The sequence below is a fragment of the Episyrphus balteatus genome, chromosome 3 (genome assembly GCF_945859705.1).
Source record: "Episyrphus balteatus chromosome 3, idEpiBalt1.1, whole genome shotgun sequence".
In the NCBI taxonomy this organism is placed as follows: domain Eukaryota; kingdom Metazoa; phylum Arthropoda; class Insecta; order Diptera; family Syrphidae; genus Episyrphus; species Episyrphus balteatus.
The window spans coordinates 9,706,374-9,726,838 of NC_079136.1; the positions used below are offsets into that span (position 1 = coordinate 9,706,374).

Sequence of the window (20,465 nt, forward strand, 5' to 3'; positions counted from 1 at the left end):
AACATTTCACACATTGAAGCTCGTTCTTATCACAAGAAAAAGTAGGAATAATAAATATTTATGGGAAAAGCATATAATGGCACGTCTTTCTTGATACTGAGCCTGAGAGAAAAATGAATTGGACTTTTGAACTGATAAATATTTGACAACATGCAAGATATGTGTCACCAGAAGCCAATCATTTATAACGATGGAAATTTTAAGCTGGACGGACAGTTACATATATAAAATTATTCCTAATCAAGGAAGAGTATGTATTTATGTTGGTCAGTTTTGCTCATCACCATCGATACATTAAAGTTTACAAATCATTTTGTGAGTATTTTATTTACTTATTGTTTTACACAAACATATTCTATATTTGCCCAGATTATAAGACCTGCATTTATGTACCTATATGAATTTAAAATATATTTGTTTGATATGCGGGAAAAGCGGACAGAACTGACAGGTTTTTTCTTCATAAAACGAAAACGCTATTTTCCTGCTATTAGAATTAATCAAAATCGTTTTAGTCGTTATCTCTAAACGTGATTTCAAATATCAACGTAAAATCGCACCCGCGGTGGAACAACGACGTAAGTGCAAATTTTGAATTTTCTGAGTTAAGTATGCCATAGTTTCAAGAAAAGGTATTTCCTTCCGATGAAACAAAGACCCAATTGAAAATGTTCTATTTGTATCCAGGGGGCAGAAATGTCTTTGGACCGTTACATTGTTTTCAAACGTTTTCAAAATGTTTAATCGAGTTTTCTGAAGAATCAACATTTTTGCACATTTTTGGGAGGTGCGAAATATAAAACATTAAACTCGGGTGTATGCGTGCTATTTTATTCGGTGTATTTAAATAAAATAACGTATTTATTAGATTTTTGTCTACTTATACACTGCATAGCTTTTTTCAAATTGTTGGAAATACGCTTTATTTAATAAAAATAATAATCACATTATTCGCGGTTGAGACAATATACTCTTGTGTATAAGTTTGACAGCTATAAGACAACAATAAACAAGGTTTTTGATCACATTTTCCAAATTTAAACAGTTGTATAAAGTTATGCAACGTTTATAAATACGGGGGTAAGTTTTTTTATTTTTTTAAATACACCGAATAAAATAGTACGCATACACCCGAGTGTACCTTTGCATGGGAAAACCCATTAAATTTTTATTGCTGAAGTATTTCTTATTATTGTAAAATGAAAAACACGAAATTCATTCATTTGTATGATCATGGTATAAATGCACAATGTACATTTACAAGAACATTAAAAAATGCAATTAAAATACCTTTTAAAAATAAATTTCTCACCTCTGTATATGATAAACTTATGAGTTTGAAGCAGATAAATTCTATTTTTGGTTTTTATGCGAATGAGAATCGAAGGATATTTAATTGACCTTATTTGAGAATCGCCAGTGATAAAAGTTACAGACAAGGAGCACTGGAAACACGTTTTATTGGTGACCTCTTTTATGTAAGTAAATTCTATCATTATACCTGAGTATGGTAAATAAGTTTTAGTTCAAAAATGTTCTGTTTTTAACCTGAAACCAAACATGCTAGTTTTGTCAGTTCGAGTAATAGAACCTTAGATATTAGCTTTTAAAGCGGTTTTTTTTAATTTTTGTATTAGTTAACAAACTTGAGAGTTAAATTCAATTCTAGAGTTAAAACAAAAGTGGAGAATCTGTTTTGTTCACTATTTTTTTATCTTTACTCTCGAGTTTAAAAAACTAAAGTTGGCTAATTTTTAGTTTTTAAAATATTCCTGGGATATTTGTGACAACAAACAAAAATATTGACAGCTTTTTGAATGTTTTACGTCATCGGTTAGAATTTTATTAAAGTAGTTTGTGTATTATTTTGCATTGCTGGTGTTCAAAATGACGATTTTTTCCAAATCAAATCAATTTCGCCATTCGAATTCATGGTTAATTTATAAAAATATATAAAGTGCGTAATGATAATTGAAGTAAATGTAATTGGATGGAAGCGAAAAAAATTATGTTCAACTTCTTTTCTTTCTTCGTAATGTGGAGTCTTATAGCGTTTTCGTTTGGGAATTCTTAGAAGCGTCCGGGACTGTCCGATCCGGAATGCCAAACGATCAGAGTCAGATACTTTTTTTTTATTCTGAAGTTTGGGTTTCTTTGTATTTGTGAAACATCAAATGCGAACGTCTGATGAAAGTTTTGTTTTGTTTATTTTTTTTTTTATTATCATTAAGTTATCTATTTTTGTTTTCTTTCTTCACATTATTTTAATATAGTTTAAAGTTTGTGCATAGTTAAAAATCTTGAAATTGAGAAATGAATAACAAAGAATGACATTTCATTACTTTGACGTCTTAAGTGTTAACATGTGTGCGTGATTCTGGTTTTGATTCTGCCTCAAAATTCGGAATCGATTTTCTCTTCTTTTCAGAATTAGAACTGTCATTGAATGCCAAACGATCAGTTTCAGAATCGTTCGGGAGAATTCCGGACAGTCCCGGACGACCAAACGAAAACGCTATTAATGTCGTTTTCTATTGACGAATCTCAGAATGAGATTTGTGAATTTGACAGCTGAAAGGGGGGGGTGAAGAGGGGAAATAGTGGACAAATCTCAGATTTCATGATCTATTTGCGTCTAGAGATTCAAAAAAATGACAAAAAAATGAATCTGAGATTCAAGAATCTGATTCTGGATTTTTATCAAGATTCACGCATACAAACACACGCACTTTCACACACACTCCTCTGTTTGACATTTGTCTGAACATTTTTTGTTGTTTTATTTTTTTTATACGCACAGATTTCGCACACAATTACAAAACTAGATTTCATATTCTATTTGCAGTGGAAAATCTGAGAATTTTACACAAAAATCTCAGAAGTTAATAGAAAACGACATTATTGTTATCTAGACTTTTTTACAAATCCAAAATTTGCCGTAAAGAAAGTATTTTTAACCATGAAAACTTAACGAAGGTCTATAGATGAATGTAATTATTCAGTATTATACACTCCTGCTCAAAATTAACGCACACTTTTTTCTTCTTTAGTCATACCCCTACATCTTATTTAAAATGGCTTTTAAATTATTTGTTGTATTTTTTTGTGTTTGGTTATTATTAAGCAAGTCAGAAAAATGCTAAACTGCAACAGTATTATCAACAAAAAAAAAGATGAACCAAATTTAGCAATTTAAGGTCTGAAAACTAATATTAAAATAATTTTTGTTTTTTAAGAAAAAATTTTTTTTAAAATGGAAGCACGTGACAGTTCTTTCCAATAATTTTATTCAATACTTGGCATTGTCTCCTCTAGCGCTTATGACAACTTGGAGTCATCTATTCATTCCACGAATTAACATTTGAAGGTTTTATTGTAACTTTTCTTTCACTCCAATTTTCTGTGGATCAAGAATGCTTGGAGGTGGATTTCGGCCGCAAATGCACTTTTTTCAACATTTCCTAGACATGTTCTATTGAATTCAAATCCGAATATCTGTGTGGTCAATTCAAGGGTGAAGATATTTTCAAACCACTCTAGCATGCATTATCGTGCATCAGACTGAACTGTGGACCAAATCTAGGGGTGATTGGAACCGCATGGTGTTCGAGGATATCAGTCAAGTATTTTTGGGTATTTAAAGTAGGTCTAGGAGAGCTCACTAACTCCGTAGGTGTTGTAAAGCAGAGTTTACTTCATGAAAATTTATGACTCATCTCTAAAAGGTTAGCGGGTTGACAGATAGACTTCAGCATATCTCTCCAAATCTTCCCCACAAACATTTTACTCCATACCTTCAATTTAAGATCACTCCTGTCTTATTTGAGAAAATAACCACGATACTGTGAGACAAACTAATAGTAGGAATTTTCTGTAAAATAAATATGATGTGCGTTAAATTTGAGCAGGAGTGTACATATTTTAAAAACTGTTCACTTAAATAAACATGTTGAAGCCTAAAAGGAAAAATGTTAAACAAATTACCGGTGACCGTATGAATAATAGTTTACATAATTTATTAAAACCAAACGCAGATTAACAGATAAAAAATCTTCGTTGAATGGTATATTTTGGAAAATCCTTTTGCGGATGGCCTACAAATATAACACACCATGGTACCCTATGATTTTTCTGTATTTTGCATTCGCATTGAAGAACGCTTTCATAATTTTTTATGAGAGAATCTGCAGCAAAGATAACAATTTGGAAGAGAATTCTCCTCTTACTTTAATTGTCAGAATAGTTTCCACCATTCACTTTTCCCATAATGGGGAGCAGATAGCGCCAGCAAATCAATAAAAAAAAACTCGTTTCTGGAAACCCTAAATTGTGTATATTATTGCAGAGGCCCAACTCTAGAAGTTTTAGTCTTTCAACAAGGGCAAACAGTTTGATCTGATATCAACCATTTCAAAAGGAAGTCTTGCAATTGTAAGACCTCACAAGATACAACGCAATCCCACTAAAGTTCAAACAAAAATTTTTACCACAAAGCGATAAGTCACTCACTTTTGTACTGTGTACATACATTTTTTTTTAATTTTCCTTTTTTTTCCATTCGTAACAGTAAACAACAACAAAAAAAGAGCCCATTGACATTGAGATTAATCATTACAATAACAATTACGCACCGTTACTTGCTTACTACCCGAAGGCCATAACTTTGATTTCAAAACAAACAAAACAAAAGAAAAAACATGTGGATACATTTTTTTTTCAAATAAAATCAAAATTTATTTATATGTTTATTTAAATAATATAGAAAAGCGACAAAAAAAGATTACAAAAAAAAAATAAATTATTTTTGTTTTATTTGATAACGAAAATAATAAAATAGAAATTAAGGAAAATTTATAAGATCGGTTTGTAGTAGCATTTTTTTTTTTATTTAATACAAAAAATCTATCTATCTCTGAAAAATATTTACAATAACAATTTTCTTTGTATCTTAGTTAAAAAAAAAAAAAAACAAAAAATAATATAAAGCACAATTAAAGAAAAAATTACATGCAAGCATTCTTGTTTGCTTTTTTTTTACGGGTTTAATCAACTTCGTTTGAATAAATAAGTTGAACCCACAGCTTCAGAGAATAGCCTAAAGGTGTCTTTTCTGGAAAAAGAGATTCAATCCATTTCCACAGAGATGATCACTGGTTTTGTTACTTCTTTTCCACATGTCCTAGAGGTTCTCCCATTCGAATTGTTTGTCCCTCTTTTATCGTGAATTTAAAGTTCTTTGGAGCTTCAAACAATAGAACAACTGTGCTTCCCATATTAAACTGTCCAAGAAGATCTCCTTTTCCCAGTTTCGTGCCTTCTGGCAATTGGAGTTCCTCAAACTCCGAACAAGTCTTATGTGAACCGACTTTAAGTCCAACCCAACGATTAGTCTTCAATTGTTCATCGACGTAAATCTTTACAGATCCAACATTTGTCGCTCCAACTGCTGTAAAGCTAAAAAATCCATGCAACCATTTGCCAATATACAAAGCCCGTTCATTGACACAAAATAGTCCTGGCAACCAAGTGGCAATTTTAGGACTGACTGATAACAATTCCCCTGTAAAATGACGACGAATCTGTGGTTCCCAATCGGCGGGGGAATGGAAACGATGATAATCCCCAGGAGCCAAGTAAATCACGCATTGGAATATCGATGTTTCCTCATTCTTTTTCATTCGGATAGCTTCCGCGTAATCTGGGTTTGAACTATCTATGTCCTTGACCCAACTATTCGGACCAAGAAACGAGTCAATTCGATAGTTAATACCTTTAACCTGTTCCACAACAGATTGTGAAGCTGTGCTAAAGTGTAAGACCTTTCCATCAGCTGGGGACACTAAAGCACAATGAGGATCAACAACTCGTGCTCCTTCTTTCAAAGGTCTCGTAAAGAATTCCGCTAAACTTTCATAATGAGTTAAATCAGAATAAAGTGCTTCTTCAAGATTAACCCCAAAACTATTCGAATACCAGCCATAAACAAATGGACGGAAATTAGTTGGAATGTAACAATTAGCTAACCAACCCCAGCAACGACTTATTATTCTCAAAGGAAGTGAACAATAAACTTTTGCTTGAAAATCGGAAGCAGTTCGGGGCAAATTTTGTTTTTGTACTTTATTTCGATGCCATTGCCATTCGATGGCACCAAAGACACAAAAACCCATCGGTGCCCATCGCAATAATAAACCACTCCAACTGAACCAAGGATTTTTTTGTCTTTTCAGTGAGTTTAGCGAAGATGAAGAGTTTTCTTTGTTTGCTGTGAGAATTGTTGTTGTTGTTGATTTTTGTTGTAGTAAAGAATCAACTTTTGAATCTTGTGGTTTTGTGGTTAATTGACGACGAAATGTCCATCTAACTGGCCATTTGTTAGTTTGTTTTTGTGTATCACGAAGATTACCAGCTTTGATTAGGAATCGCCCACGAGGAAGAAAATATGAAACCATATTTCTTTCTTATCAACAAAAAACGCAATAGATAAAAATAATAATATGAAAAATTAGTTCAAATTTTAAGGAAGTAAGAAGATAGTGTGTACCTTTTTTTTATAACTTATAAAATAAATAAGGGAATTTTTTATTTAATTGCGAGAAGTTCGAGATGTATTTTGTATTTATTTTAAGATAAAATTGTAAATTCGACCTCAATTCGGTAACAGAGGAATACAAATAAAAAATATAATTATAAAAAAAAAAAAATAATTTGACTGAAAGGTTTTTTTAGCAAATGACGGAGGGGTAATTTTGTTTTTTGAAATGTGGTGAGTTTAGAAAAGAACGCATTCAGAGAATATATTTGGTACTTTTGAATTAAAATAACGAGTTGAATTGAAAATAGTCATGGTATAAAAAGACAAGGTATGATCATTAGAGCCGCCATCTTACAAAATGGGGTAATAGTGTTTTGACGTTTGGCATTTGGCAAAGTCAAAAGCAACAACAATTTCCAAGACAAATTTGTTTACAACAACAATTTCAATGGGCTGGGCTGTCAAAACCTTAAGTAGCCATCTTTTTTTCTTTCATTTGACAGTTCTCGATACTGAGTTTTTTCTAATGATCATACCTTCTCTTCTTATACCATGGAAAATAGTAATAAATGTTATCTTCTTCGCTGGCTATAGGTCTTGTTTCGATTTTATTTTTAAATTTCGATAATAGAAAACGTCTTTTTCAAGACATTTTTTATTGATTTTTGAAATATTGAAGCGAGACAAAAAACCTAAAAAAACCTTTAACAGCAATTAATTGGAGATCAAAAGATTAAAGGCTTGGCCACACTGGAGGGTATGCGGTAGCGGTACGGGTAGCGGTGAGGGTACTTGTATGAAAAAAATTCCAAACTGACACATCAATGTTCAGGTGTGGATTTTTTTTAGTACAAATATCGTTACCGCTATACCGTATACCCTCCGGTGTGGCCAAGCCTTAAGGCTTGGCCACACCGAAGGGTACATGCGGTAGCGGTACGGGTACTTGTATGAAAAAAATTCAAAACTGACACATCAACGTTCAGATGTGGAATTTTTTTCATACAATTACCCGTACCGCTACCGTATGTAGTACCCTCACCGCTACCCGTACCGCTACCGCATACCCTCCAATGTGGCCAAGCCTTTAAGGCTTGGCCACACCGAAGGGTACATGCGGTAGCGGTACGGGTACTTGTATGAAAAAAATTCAAAACTGACACATCAACGTTCAGATGTGGAATTTTTTTCATACAATTACCCGTACCGCTACCGTATGTACCCTTCGGTGTGGCCAAGCCTTTAAAGATAAGTATTTATTCTATACGTTTTAGCATTTTTTTAGAATTATTTTTTCTTAGTCCTGAAGAAGCGTCCACGTGAAACGTCGACAAAGAAGTTTAGATAAAATCGAAACAAGACCTATAGCCAGCGAAGAAGATAACATTTATTTAATAAAGAAAGTTCACGGAATAAGACATAAAGGCTTGGCCACACCGGAGGGTATGCGGTAGCGGTATGGGTAGAGGTAACGGTACTTGTATGAACAAAATTTCAAACTGACATATCAACGTTCAGATGTGGAATTTTTTTCATACAAATATCGTTACCGCTACCCGTACCGCTACCGCATACCCTCCAGTGTGGCCAAGCCTTAAGAATTGAAAATAGTAATGGAATTGAATCGGGCGAATAGAAAGAAAATAATTGCAGTATTTTTACAAACTGAAGTTTTGAATAAATATTATAAACTAGGCTCAGAGCTGTTTTTATAAAAATGAATTTAAAGTGTTTTTTAAGGTTTGCTAAAATAGGTAAATACAGCCAGTAAAAAGCGAATCGACTATAGTATCGTAACGTACTACCGCATATAGTGTGGTAAATCGCCAATCTAACTGGACAAAATTAAAAAAAAAATTTAGCCATTTGATTTGAAATTATAAAGGCTTGGCCACACTGGAGGGTATGCGGTAGCGGTACGGGTAGAGGTAACGGTACTTGTAGGAAAAAAATTCCAAACTGACATATCAACGTTCAGATGTGGAATTTTTTTCATACAAATATCGTTACCGCTACCCGTACCGCTACCGCATACCCTCCGGTGTGGCCAAGCCTTAAGTTTAGCTTCTAAAAACAATGTTTACCTGTAATACATCTTTTGTTTTTTTTTTTTTTGTCTTTATCTCTTTTATTAGGCTTGAAAGTTGGTTCTTTTCTATAGTTAAGCCTTGTACGCTGCTGAAACGAAAAGAAATTTTCCATACAAAATTTCGTTAACGAAATCCTGAACGGAAAATTTCGTTTTGCTTTTCGTTTTTGAGTACGCAGCTCTAGCGAAAAATTGGAGAGTTTTCACTCATTTGTCACTTACTTTTTACTGTCCTGCGCATTTTTCTTGACAAGAGTAGTGTTGGTTTTTTCACTTCAAATTCATTTATTTCTTGATTTAAAAATTATTTTCTGTTGATTTGTCTTGATTTTAACGATGATGATGCGAAACGAAAAATTGTCAAGTCTCCAAAGTCGACAGCGAAAATGCTAACGAAAAAATATCATCGAGTATTCTGTCAAAGTCAAAATAAAAAAATTCAAATTTAATTTAAAATCAAGAAAAATCAACAGAAAATAATTTTTAAATCAAGAAATAAATGAATTTAAAGTGAAAAAACCGTCAACACTGCACTTGGAGTCAAGAAAAATTTTAAAAACAAATCATTGGGACAAAAGTGTATGGTAACACCAGAGGTCGATTTTACGGCATACGTTCGTTAACGTATGGTTGCTATGTGTCCCTATCTTTTTCTACTAAATAAATAGAGACACAAATAGTAAAAACGTTAACGAATGATCGTAATCGTATGCTGTAATTCGACCCCAGGAGTCGACCCCTGAGTTTTGGTGGTGGTTTTGGATTTTTTTTTTGCGAAAACCGCGTTTTGGCTCCGTGGGAAAAGGCTAAGCCCAATAAACTATAAAAATCAGAAGAGTACGTACTTTGACGTACGAAAATTCCCAAATATAGACAAATCAGGGGTCGCAACCGTAATAGAAGATTGCTCCATTTCGTTCAGTTTTGCTTTCGGACCTTAACTGACTTCTCTACCTTAGTTTAAGTACGAAAAGTTGACATTTCCGAAAAAAAAATACAAAAAAGAAAAACGAGGTGCCTGCATTTTAGTGTTTCGCAAAATATTAGGGGTATTCACGATCCGATGCAACTGGTCTAGTATCATTGCAAAAGTGCAAAAGTGTAAAATCTTGCAACACTACAACAACAAAATATAAGGATTGAAATTTTACAATGGTCTTGCACTTTTGCTATACCCTAACCCTATTGCAAAATAAAAATACAATGGTGTAAATTTTTTTTGACAGATGGCAGCTCGCCGTCGCGTGTCGCCCATGATGAACAGTTTATCTTTTTTATTCTTATTCTTTTTTATTTTGTTTCTTTTGATGTAATTTGTGAAAATAAATTAACCCGAACACAACAAAGAATGATATTATAAAAAAATTGAAAAAAAAGAAGAAGCATCGGTGGAAAGACAACTCCGTAAAAAAAGAGTGAAGCTGATGTAAATCATATCATGGATTCCATTAAATATTTACTATAGATAAGAAGAGGTGCGTTCACGATCTATTGTAAAAAAATAAAATTTTACACTTTTACTAGGCCTGTTGCACCAGATCGTGAATACCCCTATTATAATTTTGTTATGTTATCAAATATTATTATATATAATATTAAAAAAATGATTTATTTAGATAAATTTGTACTCAACAGAGTCAAGAATTTGAAATGACTGGAAACGAGATAAAAAAATGTAATTTTTAACTATTTTTTAACTATTTTCATAGTTAAAATCGGGATAACTATTTTGGATTTGGATTTATTTTTGACATTTGACAATTTTACATCCAGATGTATTTTTTAAACAAGGGAATAATATGACCATAAAAGTCTTTACTAAATTGTTCTTCTCCAGTATGCGATTAACCTAATGAATTTTAATGTGGAACATTTCAGAATCTGAACACTAATAAATTCAACAAAACTCACCACACCCATCCCTCTGAACGCACTCTCTCCATCCACCCATCTATACCCCTAGTAAAATGAAAAAAAAAAAAACTTGATGATGACAATTTGACAGTTTTTGATGTACACTATTTTGTAATTTGAGAAATTTTGGAAAAGTCGGCTGCTGATTAGCAATTTTCAACACACAAAAAGATCAATTTCTCAACATAAAAAACATTAAATAAAATGGTAAATCAATAGTTTATTTTATAAACTTTATAATTATATAAATATTTCTTCATAGATTCGTTTTATTTTAATCCAAAATCGAGCTGGAAAAACCCGCCTTGCAAAATGGTACATGAATTTCGATGATGACGAAAAACAAAAATTAATTGAAGAAGTCCATGCAGTGGTCACAGTTCGAGATGCAAAACATACCAATTTCGTTGAGGTACTTAATTTATTTTTATCAATGAATTTAGATTTTACATATTTATTTCGTATTATCACTTTGGGGTCGATTTTATTATGTGGAATTTTGTTGGCAGTCAAGTTTTGTGGGGCGTATACTTGTTCTGGGGCAAAATGAAAAATCCCTTTTTTTTTTTTGCTAAGTCGATAAAAATGTGAAACGGAAGGTCGTAGTTCGTAGGAGAGGGTTGATGAACTTTTACATTTTTGCTACTGATTACAATTTTTTAAATATATTTCTTAAATGCGATTTCAATTGGAGATTGTGAAGGTTGATGTGATGGTGTATTCGAACGCATGTTGGAAATTCGAAATTTTTTTTATCAGGGGCTTGAAGTTTTTTTGTTGTTGCAATTTTGCTTTTTTAGGTCAACTTTTCGTAATAAATTGAAGTAAATCATTTCCATTCTATCAATCCCATCGCCTTAATGGCGACCTTGAATTGTACACGCAAACTTTTCATGGCTCGTACTTTTTGTACAGAACGGAGTTTACTGAAGCAAAATTTCTATCCTTGAAAAATTTGTTTTTTATCAATATCGTCATCATTCATGCCCTTCGAAGCGAAGAGTAATTCTCTTTCAGCACAAAAATCTAATGTTGCTTAATGGGTCAAAATCATGGAGGTGGGAAGTTTCGTTGACCGAATTCTTAAAAAATCAACTTTGTTTTATGATAAAAATTTCATGCTCAAATGTTCGCTTTAGCCATAATTTGTCGGTTCATGAACGGGCAGAGCACAAAAATGTATATTTTTCACTTTACCGCAAAACCCCAAAAATTAGTACTAGAAAAACGTTCCTCGAAATGGTGGTAATCTCTTCAAAACGACTTAAGGGGTCTAAAAATAGTATCAATGTGATACACTATTATATTAAGGTAGTAGGTCCTAAATTAATTAAATATAACTCTATTTCTTAAGACAGAGACCGATTTCTACAAAAAAATGCTTTTATGCACCTCCGAAACACTTAGGCCATAAGTAATTTTTTCTTTTGTTTTCTTGTAACTTTTTTGATAAAAGTGTATATTACAGCCATACTTAGATAGATTGCTGATTAAAAATACCCAAAAAATGCAAAATTATGAGTGTTAGACTGCATTATTTATTCAGATTCTAAGAGCGTTCCCGGAAATGACGTTTTGACCTTATGTCGAATTCCTTTCAATGCAAAAATCGAATTTTCGGCGATCTCGAAGCGAATTTTTTCTGAAAATCATGTTCCATAGAAAAAAAATTCGCCTCAAACGAAGCAGAATTCGAATTTTTTTTAATCCCTCTTTTTTGAGAGATTTACACGGATTTGCACACACACTTGGAACATTTGACATTTCTCAAACGTCAAGCTGAAAGATTCCTTCGTGTTGTTTGTTTATTTGGGAATACCAACTTCAAATAAGGAGTAAATTATAATGGAATATCGTGTTTTATTGCGGAAAATTATGAAATAAATAAAAAAAAAACAATGTGCGATCAAAATATAATTTTTCTTGGCATAGTTCTTGTGAAAAAGTCAAATTACTGTGACTTTTCTTCTCGTGATTATCTTCAGGAAATTTTTTTCTCTGTAAAACCACAGCATACGGCCAAATAATTAACCTTTTACTTCATCTTCATTCAGATCTTAATAATATCTGCAATTTCCTATTGATTTGGATTAAATTAAATTTATATTACCGAAGCAAATAAACAAAATTATTGATCAAAGGAACCTTTGGTTTTATTTTACAGAAATTGTTTTGATTTCAGCTTGACGTTCGTGTAAAAATTGTTGTCAAATGACACACACACAATCGCAAAAAGAATTCGGTTTGTTTTCATGTTCCTTTTTAACACCAAAAATTCCATTTTTTTGAGGCGATTCTAAAAATTGAAAGGAATTCGACATTAATTTATTTTTATTTTTTATGTCACAAAGTTAAACGAAATATTTTTGAGATTATATTGCAGTGGCCTCAATTTTTGATCATAATATAACCAAAAAATTAAAATTTCAATCTAACTATACCCCAAAACAAGCGTTCCCGGAATGACGGTTAATTAATGTACGCTACTTAAAAATGAAACTAAAACATACATTTTATATATTTATCCATACAAATAAGCGTGGAATGATAAATCTATATAAAATCAAATTTAAAAACTGCTTGCAGCACAATTTGTATGTTAGATGATTAAAATATTGATACATTAAGAAATGTTGGTTTTATGCGTCATTTTTCTTGGGACAACTTTTATTAATGTATAAAAAATAACAAAACTTAATTTTTTTGTAAAAGATTTACCAATATATGTACATATGTATGTATAAAAAGTATTGTGTTAATGTAGTATTTAGAAAAGAAATACTTAAAAATAATTGACTTTAATGTGCTTTTAAGTCATTTGAATATCAGTTTTTGAGTTATGGACATGTCCGGGAACGCTGTTTTTGGGTATATAAGATGCAATAAAAAAGAAATTTAAACTTTTCTAACCGAAACAAATATATTCGTAGATGCGTGCCTACTATTTTAATTGGTAAATGAGAAAAAAACTTTAAATAAATGTTATTTTGATTTAAAAAAAATGCCTGGACATCAAATTTTCCACCTCCATGATTTTGACCCTAATACATTGTTACGAGAAGGTATTGATGTGTAGGAGAAGATCTAGTCCTTTTTTTAATTCAAAGCACCATGTGGTTTGCTATGAAATTTTGAACTTTGTCTTGCCCTCGTTCACTCTTAAAAACATCATCGTCCTTTTCGTCGTCCTAGATGCGTAACTCAAAAACTAATTAAGTTATGGACTTGCAAATTATTGCATGTATAAAATTAGGTGTTGGTATTCTTGGAAAGATAATCTCTATATTGAGGGCATATTATGGAAATTCTTGTGCAATAAATAACAACGGAGTATTTTTAAGTAATTGAGATTGCATAGATTCCAAGATGAATCCTTCTAGCTTTATCAAAAACTTAAGTTCAATTCGTTGCTCTTATATCCTTTAAAACGCAAATACCTACACTTTAAAGCTCCTATCTTAAGTGCATTTTGCAGGGAGATGATTTTATGAAGATTGTAAAACCAAGACTATTTGTCTTGTCACTAGATGACGAAGATTGTTTTTAGTGCCAACCACTTTTTTGGTATCATACAAATTAAAAAGATTGCATTGTTATTGCACTTTAACTTCCTAATGTCCTCCATTAAACGTCAACGAAACTAGTAGACTTTTTTCTATCACTAACACCCAAAAGTTGGTGAGTATTTTTGATTATAATGAAATGTCTGTTTATGAGCATTGAAAAGTTCAAAAATATCTTTCCAATGTAGGCAATTATACTCAAGTTGCAGAAAAGTTAGTTCAGAAAAATCTTCTTTAAAAATAAGGCCCATGTTATGACTTGCAAACCGTTTGAAAAATGTTTCGAATCTAATTAATTGGGTATCTTGTTTAGGTATTCGCTGCCTTAAAAATGTTATTGTAACATTCCTTTTATTATTTTGAATGTATAGCGAGGAGCGAATGTCCTACTTTTAAAATAGCTGATTGTTTTTAATCTCTACATACAAAGTTGAATTAAGTTATGAAGAAAATATCTTTTTTTTGTCCAAACAAGTACTAAACATTTTTACATAACCTTAATTCAATGGACAGTATTGTAAGAAAATGTTTTCGAAATTTTGGAGAGTTGCTTTAAATTTTGGCGTGTTAAATTCTCATACCCAAATGGTATAACATTTTTGAAAATATTACATAAATAAAGGATTAATTTATACTTTTTTTTTGGTTAAGCATTACATCTTCTTAAAAAAGATCGGTTTTTAAGACAAACGAATCCCCTTGAGTTGATGTCTGCAACAGCCTACGTGATTTTCGGCAACAAAATTGTGTTGCTCTTTTCCTGCTCTTATTCCATTTGCGTATTACTGAATACGAACTGATTCACTCCTCGGTTAATCTATTCGATCCTCATGTGCAACGAATTGCGGGTATACTGCTGGACAATATTAGTTTGCACGGGATTAAAGTGATTTCTTTTTTTTTTTTTCAATTTAACTGTACTTTTTGGATGAAACTTTATTTATTATTTAGTTACATAATTTCTCATAACTTAAAAAAAAGAAACTAACTCTTCAACTTAAAAAGGCTGTATCTTTAGAGTGAAAAAAAAAATATTTTTATAATTTCCTTTTAATTCTACATAAATTTATTGTTTTTGTAACTCATACCTACGCCAAAAACAAAAAAAAAAAAAAACAACATATTTTTAAAGACATTTTTTGAGAATTTTTCACAATTGCCGTGAAAACTTCATATTCCCCTAAACATAAAATTATCCATCAAAAACAAATTAAACCAGAACTTTCCACTTTTATATGCGATGAGTCTGAATACAATTTTGCATGCCTTAAATGAAAATGCTTCGTATGACAGAAGAAGGAAGCCTTCATGTTAAAAATACTAAAAAAAAAAAATGAAAACGACCGACTTAGTTCGTATTTCCATGTTCAAAGGAGAGATCCTGAGAGCCTCCTCAAAAAGACAACGTTCCAACACGAAGTAAAAAAAAAAGGTAGGCCTTAAAACTCCTGTTACAAAGAAATGCAAAAACACTAGGATTCAGTTGGCCTCAGAAATGGAGCAATACAAAACCGGAAGGCTTTGCCGTCGATTTCTTAGGTCAATCCGACGAACCCCACAAGCGGATCACTAGTGTGAAGCAGATGCGTGGGACAGTTATGACCCCCTCGACATCGGAATCATAACAGCGCCGAGAAATGGAAGAAGAAAAAGATAATTATGACTTAAATAACAGGGATAATGCCAGAGCATACCCTTTTTCTAATATAGTACCAAATTGTTGTATGAGAAAGCGATGCTGCATTATCCTTAAGAGTGGCTTTGTAGAGATAGTTCTGTTCTTGGTTTTGGTTTTTGTAGATTTTGCTTTTATTGCCTTGTCTTTTCATTCTTTCAATGATTCAATGCTTTTATGCATCAACGTTGTCAAATTTGTTTCAAGCGCCTGAATTCTCGATGTCATACAAGTCATAAAATCGTACTTCTGGCGTCACAACCAAATGATTCCTTTACAAAAATGAAAAACTTCTAATATAAAATAAATATTTTTTTCGAGTCTGTATGTTTAGTAGTTCATTTTACTCAAATTTGATTATCATGATCCAAATCATCGTTCTACATCGAGTTGCATATCCTTGTTTTTTCGTATAAGTTTCGATTTGCGTTCTGTATGTATGACAGGCTCTTTTAAAAATACTATGGTTTTGTTTCTTATTTTTCGCTTACTACGAATATTCATACATAAATAAAAATTACTATAATTAAAGCGCCTAATTAAACTCGTTTTAAATAAAGTAACCAATTTTCCACTAATTTTTACAAATTTCAGTTCCGCAATTTCAAAATCGTTTACCGGAGGTACGCAGGTCTCTACTTCTGTATATGCGTTGATGTCAACGACAACAATCTCTGCTACCTAGAAGCAATACACAATTTTGTGGAAGTATTGAACGAATACTTCCACAATGTATGCGAGTTGGATTTAGTTTTTAATTTCTACAAAGTCTACACCGTGGTAGATGAGATGTTCTTGGCCGGCGAAATAAGAGAGACATCGCAAACGAAAGTTCTCAAGCAATTACTCACACTGAATTCCCTAGAATAAATAATCACAAAAACAATATAATACATAAAAACAAAAATATAAAAATAAAAAACAAAAAACTATTCCCCTTTCCTAATGAAATTGTTATAAAAGAAAAAAATCCTTAAAGTTTGGAGATATTATAGTTTTTAGCCTAAAATTTATTCATTCTTCATTGGCTTAGTTTGATCCAAATGTTAAATCTTATTTTTATTATTATTCAAAAAAAAGCTGAACGTTATTTGCGGACAATTTAAAGAAAAAACAAATAATTTTAAAATTTAGCGCAAAAGAAAGTTGATTGTCAGTCATTTATAATTATTATAAAAATTTATACTTTAAACAAGAACGAAACAAAAACAAAAAAAAAAACAACAAATAAGGAATCTATATAATTGTAATCTATTGTACATTCTTTGTTATTATTGTATTCCTGTACCTTATCTCAAGAAGTGAAACATCTTAGTTTAATATAATATACACAACAATTAAGTATACATAATTTAACAATCGTGTTTCATTGCATTTATTATTAAAGACGAGAAAGACGATTACATAATAAAAATATAAATTAAGAAGTATTATGCTTGTGTGATGTATATAAAAACAAAACATTAACAAAAATGCCATTGAACAAATTATTGAGTGTGCATGTGATCACTGATCACTCGCAAAAAACATGATGATATTCGTTATTAAAAAAAACAAATAAATTTATTGCATTCCAAAGTATGAAGAGAAAAATGTTGGTGTTGTTTAAGTTAAAAAGATACTTTCAAGTAATAAAACTTGTAGTTTTATGCCAGCGAATACATTTAAGTAAATACATTTAAGTATAACTAGGCCTAGGGAATCATCACGGAATGGATACCACAAAAACCCACGGGTAAAAACAACTGAATTCCATTCGCATTACTTTTTCGGATAAAAGGATTTAGCTGTAGGGAGTTTAGAGTTTAACTCCGGATCAACTTACACCCCGCACTGAAAAACTGGGCCTAAGTTTAACTTATTTCCAACCACAACTTTCTCTCAATTAAAGGGACACGGTAATCAAGCTAAAAAATCGAAATTTTTTCCACAGGCGTGGTGTTACAGTCCATTTTCCGAAAATTAAATAAAAACTTTATGAAGCACTCGGTTTTCATAGGATATTGAAATCATATACATACATACATAGAGTAGGTAGTATAATTATTGAAAGTTGAAAATTTGAGATTTCTATTCAGTCAAAAGTAGCCAAACTGAACTTAAAAGCCCAGTATCCTTAAGATCAGAAATCATAGCTTAGGTTAGTTTTATGAATAAATTTTTAACTATAAAGCCTGGTACGCTGCTCGCGCTAAAATTTAGCTGAGATAAAATTCCCATACAAGTTATCGATAACTTGTATGGGATCCATTTTATCTCGGCTAAAAATTTTCAATAATTTGTATGGGAGCTAAAATTTAGCGCGAGCAGCGTACCAGGCTTAACGGTCAATTTTTGCCAAAAGATGACATTTTCAAACTCATTTTGCGACAGTTTTTCCGATTGGGTGGTGAATATTCTTATGAATGGTTACCCGCTTCATAACTTAAGACCACACAATACATATCAAAATATTCACCACACATTTCATACAAGATACAACTTATAAGTCGCCTATACCATTCTTAAGCTATGATCGCTGACTCCGAAAAAACTAAACTTATGAGCTCTCGTGAGTCAGCATTTGATGAATACCGGGTCAGGCCTCATGAGAAAAGTTTACATCGTTCATAACTTAAGTTTTCGGAGTCAGCGATCATAACTTAAAAAAATTGCATAGAGTGGTCAATATTCTTATGAGTTTATAAACGCTTGTTGAATACCATGTAAGAGTGGTCGAGACCACTCGCAACTTGTATATCAGTAGAATATGCTGTGGGAGTAAATAGGCTTATGAAAACTAGCTTCAAGTGCTCATAAGCCTATTCACCACACTATTCTATTCATCATACTTTTGCAGTGGGCCTCGAACATTCTTAAGTTATGGCTGATCGTGATCACCCCGAAAACAAAACTCTGAAAATAGGTATAGCATGGATCGCTTTGAAGTTATGAGCTCTTAAAGAGCACAGTACACTATACTGTGCTTAAAGAGTATCAGCCTTAATTTTCGTCAACAAGAAATCAATTTTTAACTCGAGCTAGGTTATCGTTCTTTCATAGTTAAAAAAATAAGTGAATGTAGATTTTTAACTACATTCTACTTTTTGCAAAAAGAGGGAAATTTTTACAAAAGTTAAAATTTTTATTTCTTTCTAGTACCTTTAAAAAAAATAAAAAAAACTACAAAAATTGTTTTTGGGACACAAAAATAAGCTTTCTGCATCATTGTTTTTCATTTTTGGGCTCGGAAAACTGTAACAAAATGAGTTTGAAAATTTTCACTTTTTGACTTTTTTCAAAAAGAAGTGCTTGTTGTAGTTATGCCTTAAGCCTGGTACGCTGCTCGCGCTAAATTTTAGCGAAGATAAATTTCCCATACAAGTTATCGATAATTTGTATGGGATCCATTTTAGCTCAGCTAAAATTTTTCGATAATTTGTATGGGAGCTAAAATTTAGCGCGAGCAGCGTACCAGGCTTTAGCATGGAGAGGATCAAAAGACCATTTTTTTTTTATCCTAAGGCCGTGTGCGAATTGCGTTAAAATGTTGGTTAAAATATTACGTTTGGTTAAAATTTGACACTAGCATGGTGAATAAAATGGGTTAAAATTTACCCAGCTGCGGAGCAGGGTAAAATTTGACACTAGTGGTTAAAATTTGACGTTTCTCAAGATAGAAAGATCAAGATAGATTTGAAATTATTTTTGTTATAATGCGTTGATATTTAAAGAAACGTATCTTATAACTTTAAACGAGCTAAAATTGTTTATATATATATATATATATATATATATATATATAAAATTGAGATCTCGGAAACGGCTCTAACGATTTCGATGAAATTTTCAGGGTTTGTTCATCTAAGCGAGTAAAAAATTTTGGAAGAAGTTTTGGAAAAATCCGCCCACTGCCACGCCCACTTTTTTAACATATAAGTTTTTTCGGGAACGGCTCTAACGATTTCGATGAAATTTTCAGGGTTTGTTCATCTAAGCGAGTAAAAAATTTTGGAAGAAGTTTTGGAAAAATCCGCCCACTGCCACGCCCACTTTTTCAACATATAAGTTTTTTCGGGAACGGCTCTAACGATTTCGATGAAATTTTCAGGGTTTGTTTATCTAAGCGAGTCAAAAGTTTTGGAAGTTTTTTTTTTGGAAAAATCCGCCCACTGCCACACCCACTTTTTTAACATATAAGTTTTTTCGGAAACGGCTCTAACGATTTTGATGAAATTTTCAGGGTTTGTATATCTAATTGAGTAAAAAGTTTGGAAAGTATTTTTGGAAAAATCTGCCCACTGCCACACCCACTTTTTTAACATGGAATTTTTTTTGGTAACAACTAAGGATTTCGATGAAATTTTGAGGGTTTGATCCCCTAGCCGAATAAAATGTTTTGGAAGTACTTTTAGAAATATCCGCCCACAGCTACGCTTATTTTTTTCACATATAAGTTTTTTGGTAATTGCTTTAAGGGGGGAAAACCCTCTGGAATTTTTTAATTTTTGCATTATTATTTTTTTCACTAAAAATTGCATTTATCAACCGAAGAAACAATTTTATTGGTCTTAGCTTTGAATGAAGCCTCAAAAGACCCCAGATAGTCCCGAAACCCATGCGTTCCAAGCCTACCACAGTACAAAAACGAAAACTATAAACGCATTTTTCTCGAAACACATTTTTTTCAGCGCCGTGCAACGTAACTCA

General features: G+C 32.0%; 3 protein-coding genes across 4 annotated transcripts in view; 2 read left to right on the forward strand and 1 right to left on the reverse strand.

The window, feature by feature from the left end:
* Positions 1-17,007, forward strand: LOC129913314 (AP-2 complex subunit sigma). Its single transcript, XM_055991923.1, has 4 exons — positions 1-315; positions 10,503-10,745; positions 10,801-10,950; positions 16,371-17,007. Exons 2-4 carry the CDS (start codon positions 10,743-10,745, stop codon positions 16,644-16,646), a joined length of 429 nt encoding a protein of 142 aa, XP_055847898.1. The 5' UTR covers positions 1-315; positions 10,503-10,742; the 3' UTR covers positions 16,647-17,007.
* Positions 4,779-6,676, reverse strand: LOC129913309 (phosphatidylserine decarboxylase proenzyme, mitochondrial). Of its 2 annotated transcripts, none has more exons than XM_055991917.1 (2): positions 6,545-6,676; positions 4,779-6,460 (listed from the first exon to the last, which is right to left on the reverse strand). In XM_055991917.1, exon 2 carries the CDS (start codon positions 6,450-6,452, stop codon positions 5,160-5,162), a length of 1,293 nt encoding a protein of 430 aa, XP_055847892.1. In that variant the 5' UTR covers positions 6,453-6,460; positions 6,545-6,676; the 3' UTR covers positions 4,779-5,159. The 2 variants fall into 2 exon arrangements, with proteins under 2 accessions (XP_055847892.1, XP_055847891.1); XM_055991916.1 differs by having other exon boundaries at positions 4,780-6,456.
* LOC129913312 (ras-related protein Rab-1A) overlaps positions 10,910-20,465 on the forward strand; it is a 25,635-nt gene continuing 16,079 nt past the window's right edge. Inside the window, exon 1 of the mRNA XM_055991920.1 lies at positions 10,910-10,950. Within this exon, the coding sequence (XP_055847895.1) occupies positions 10,925-10,950 (26 nt within the window). The 5' untranslated portion in view covers positions 10,910-10,924. The remainder of the gene's footprint in view (positions 10,951-20,465) is intronic.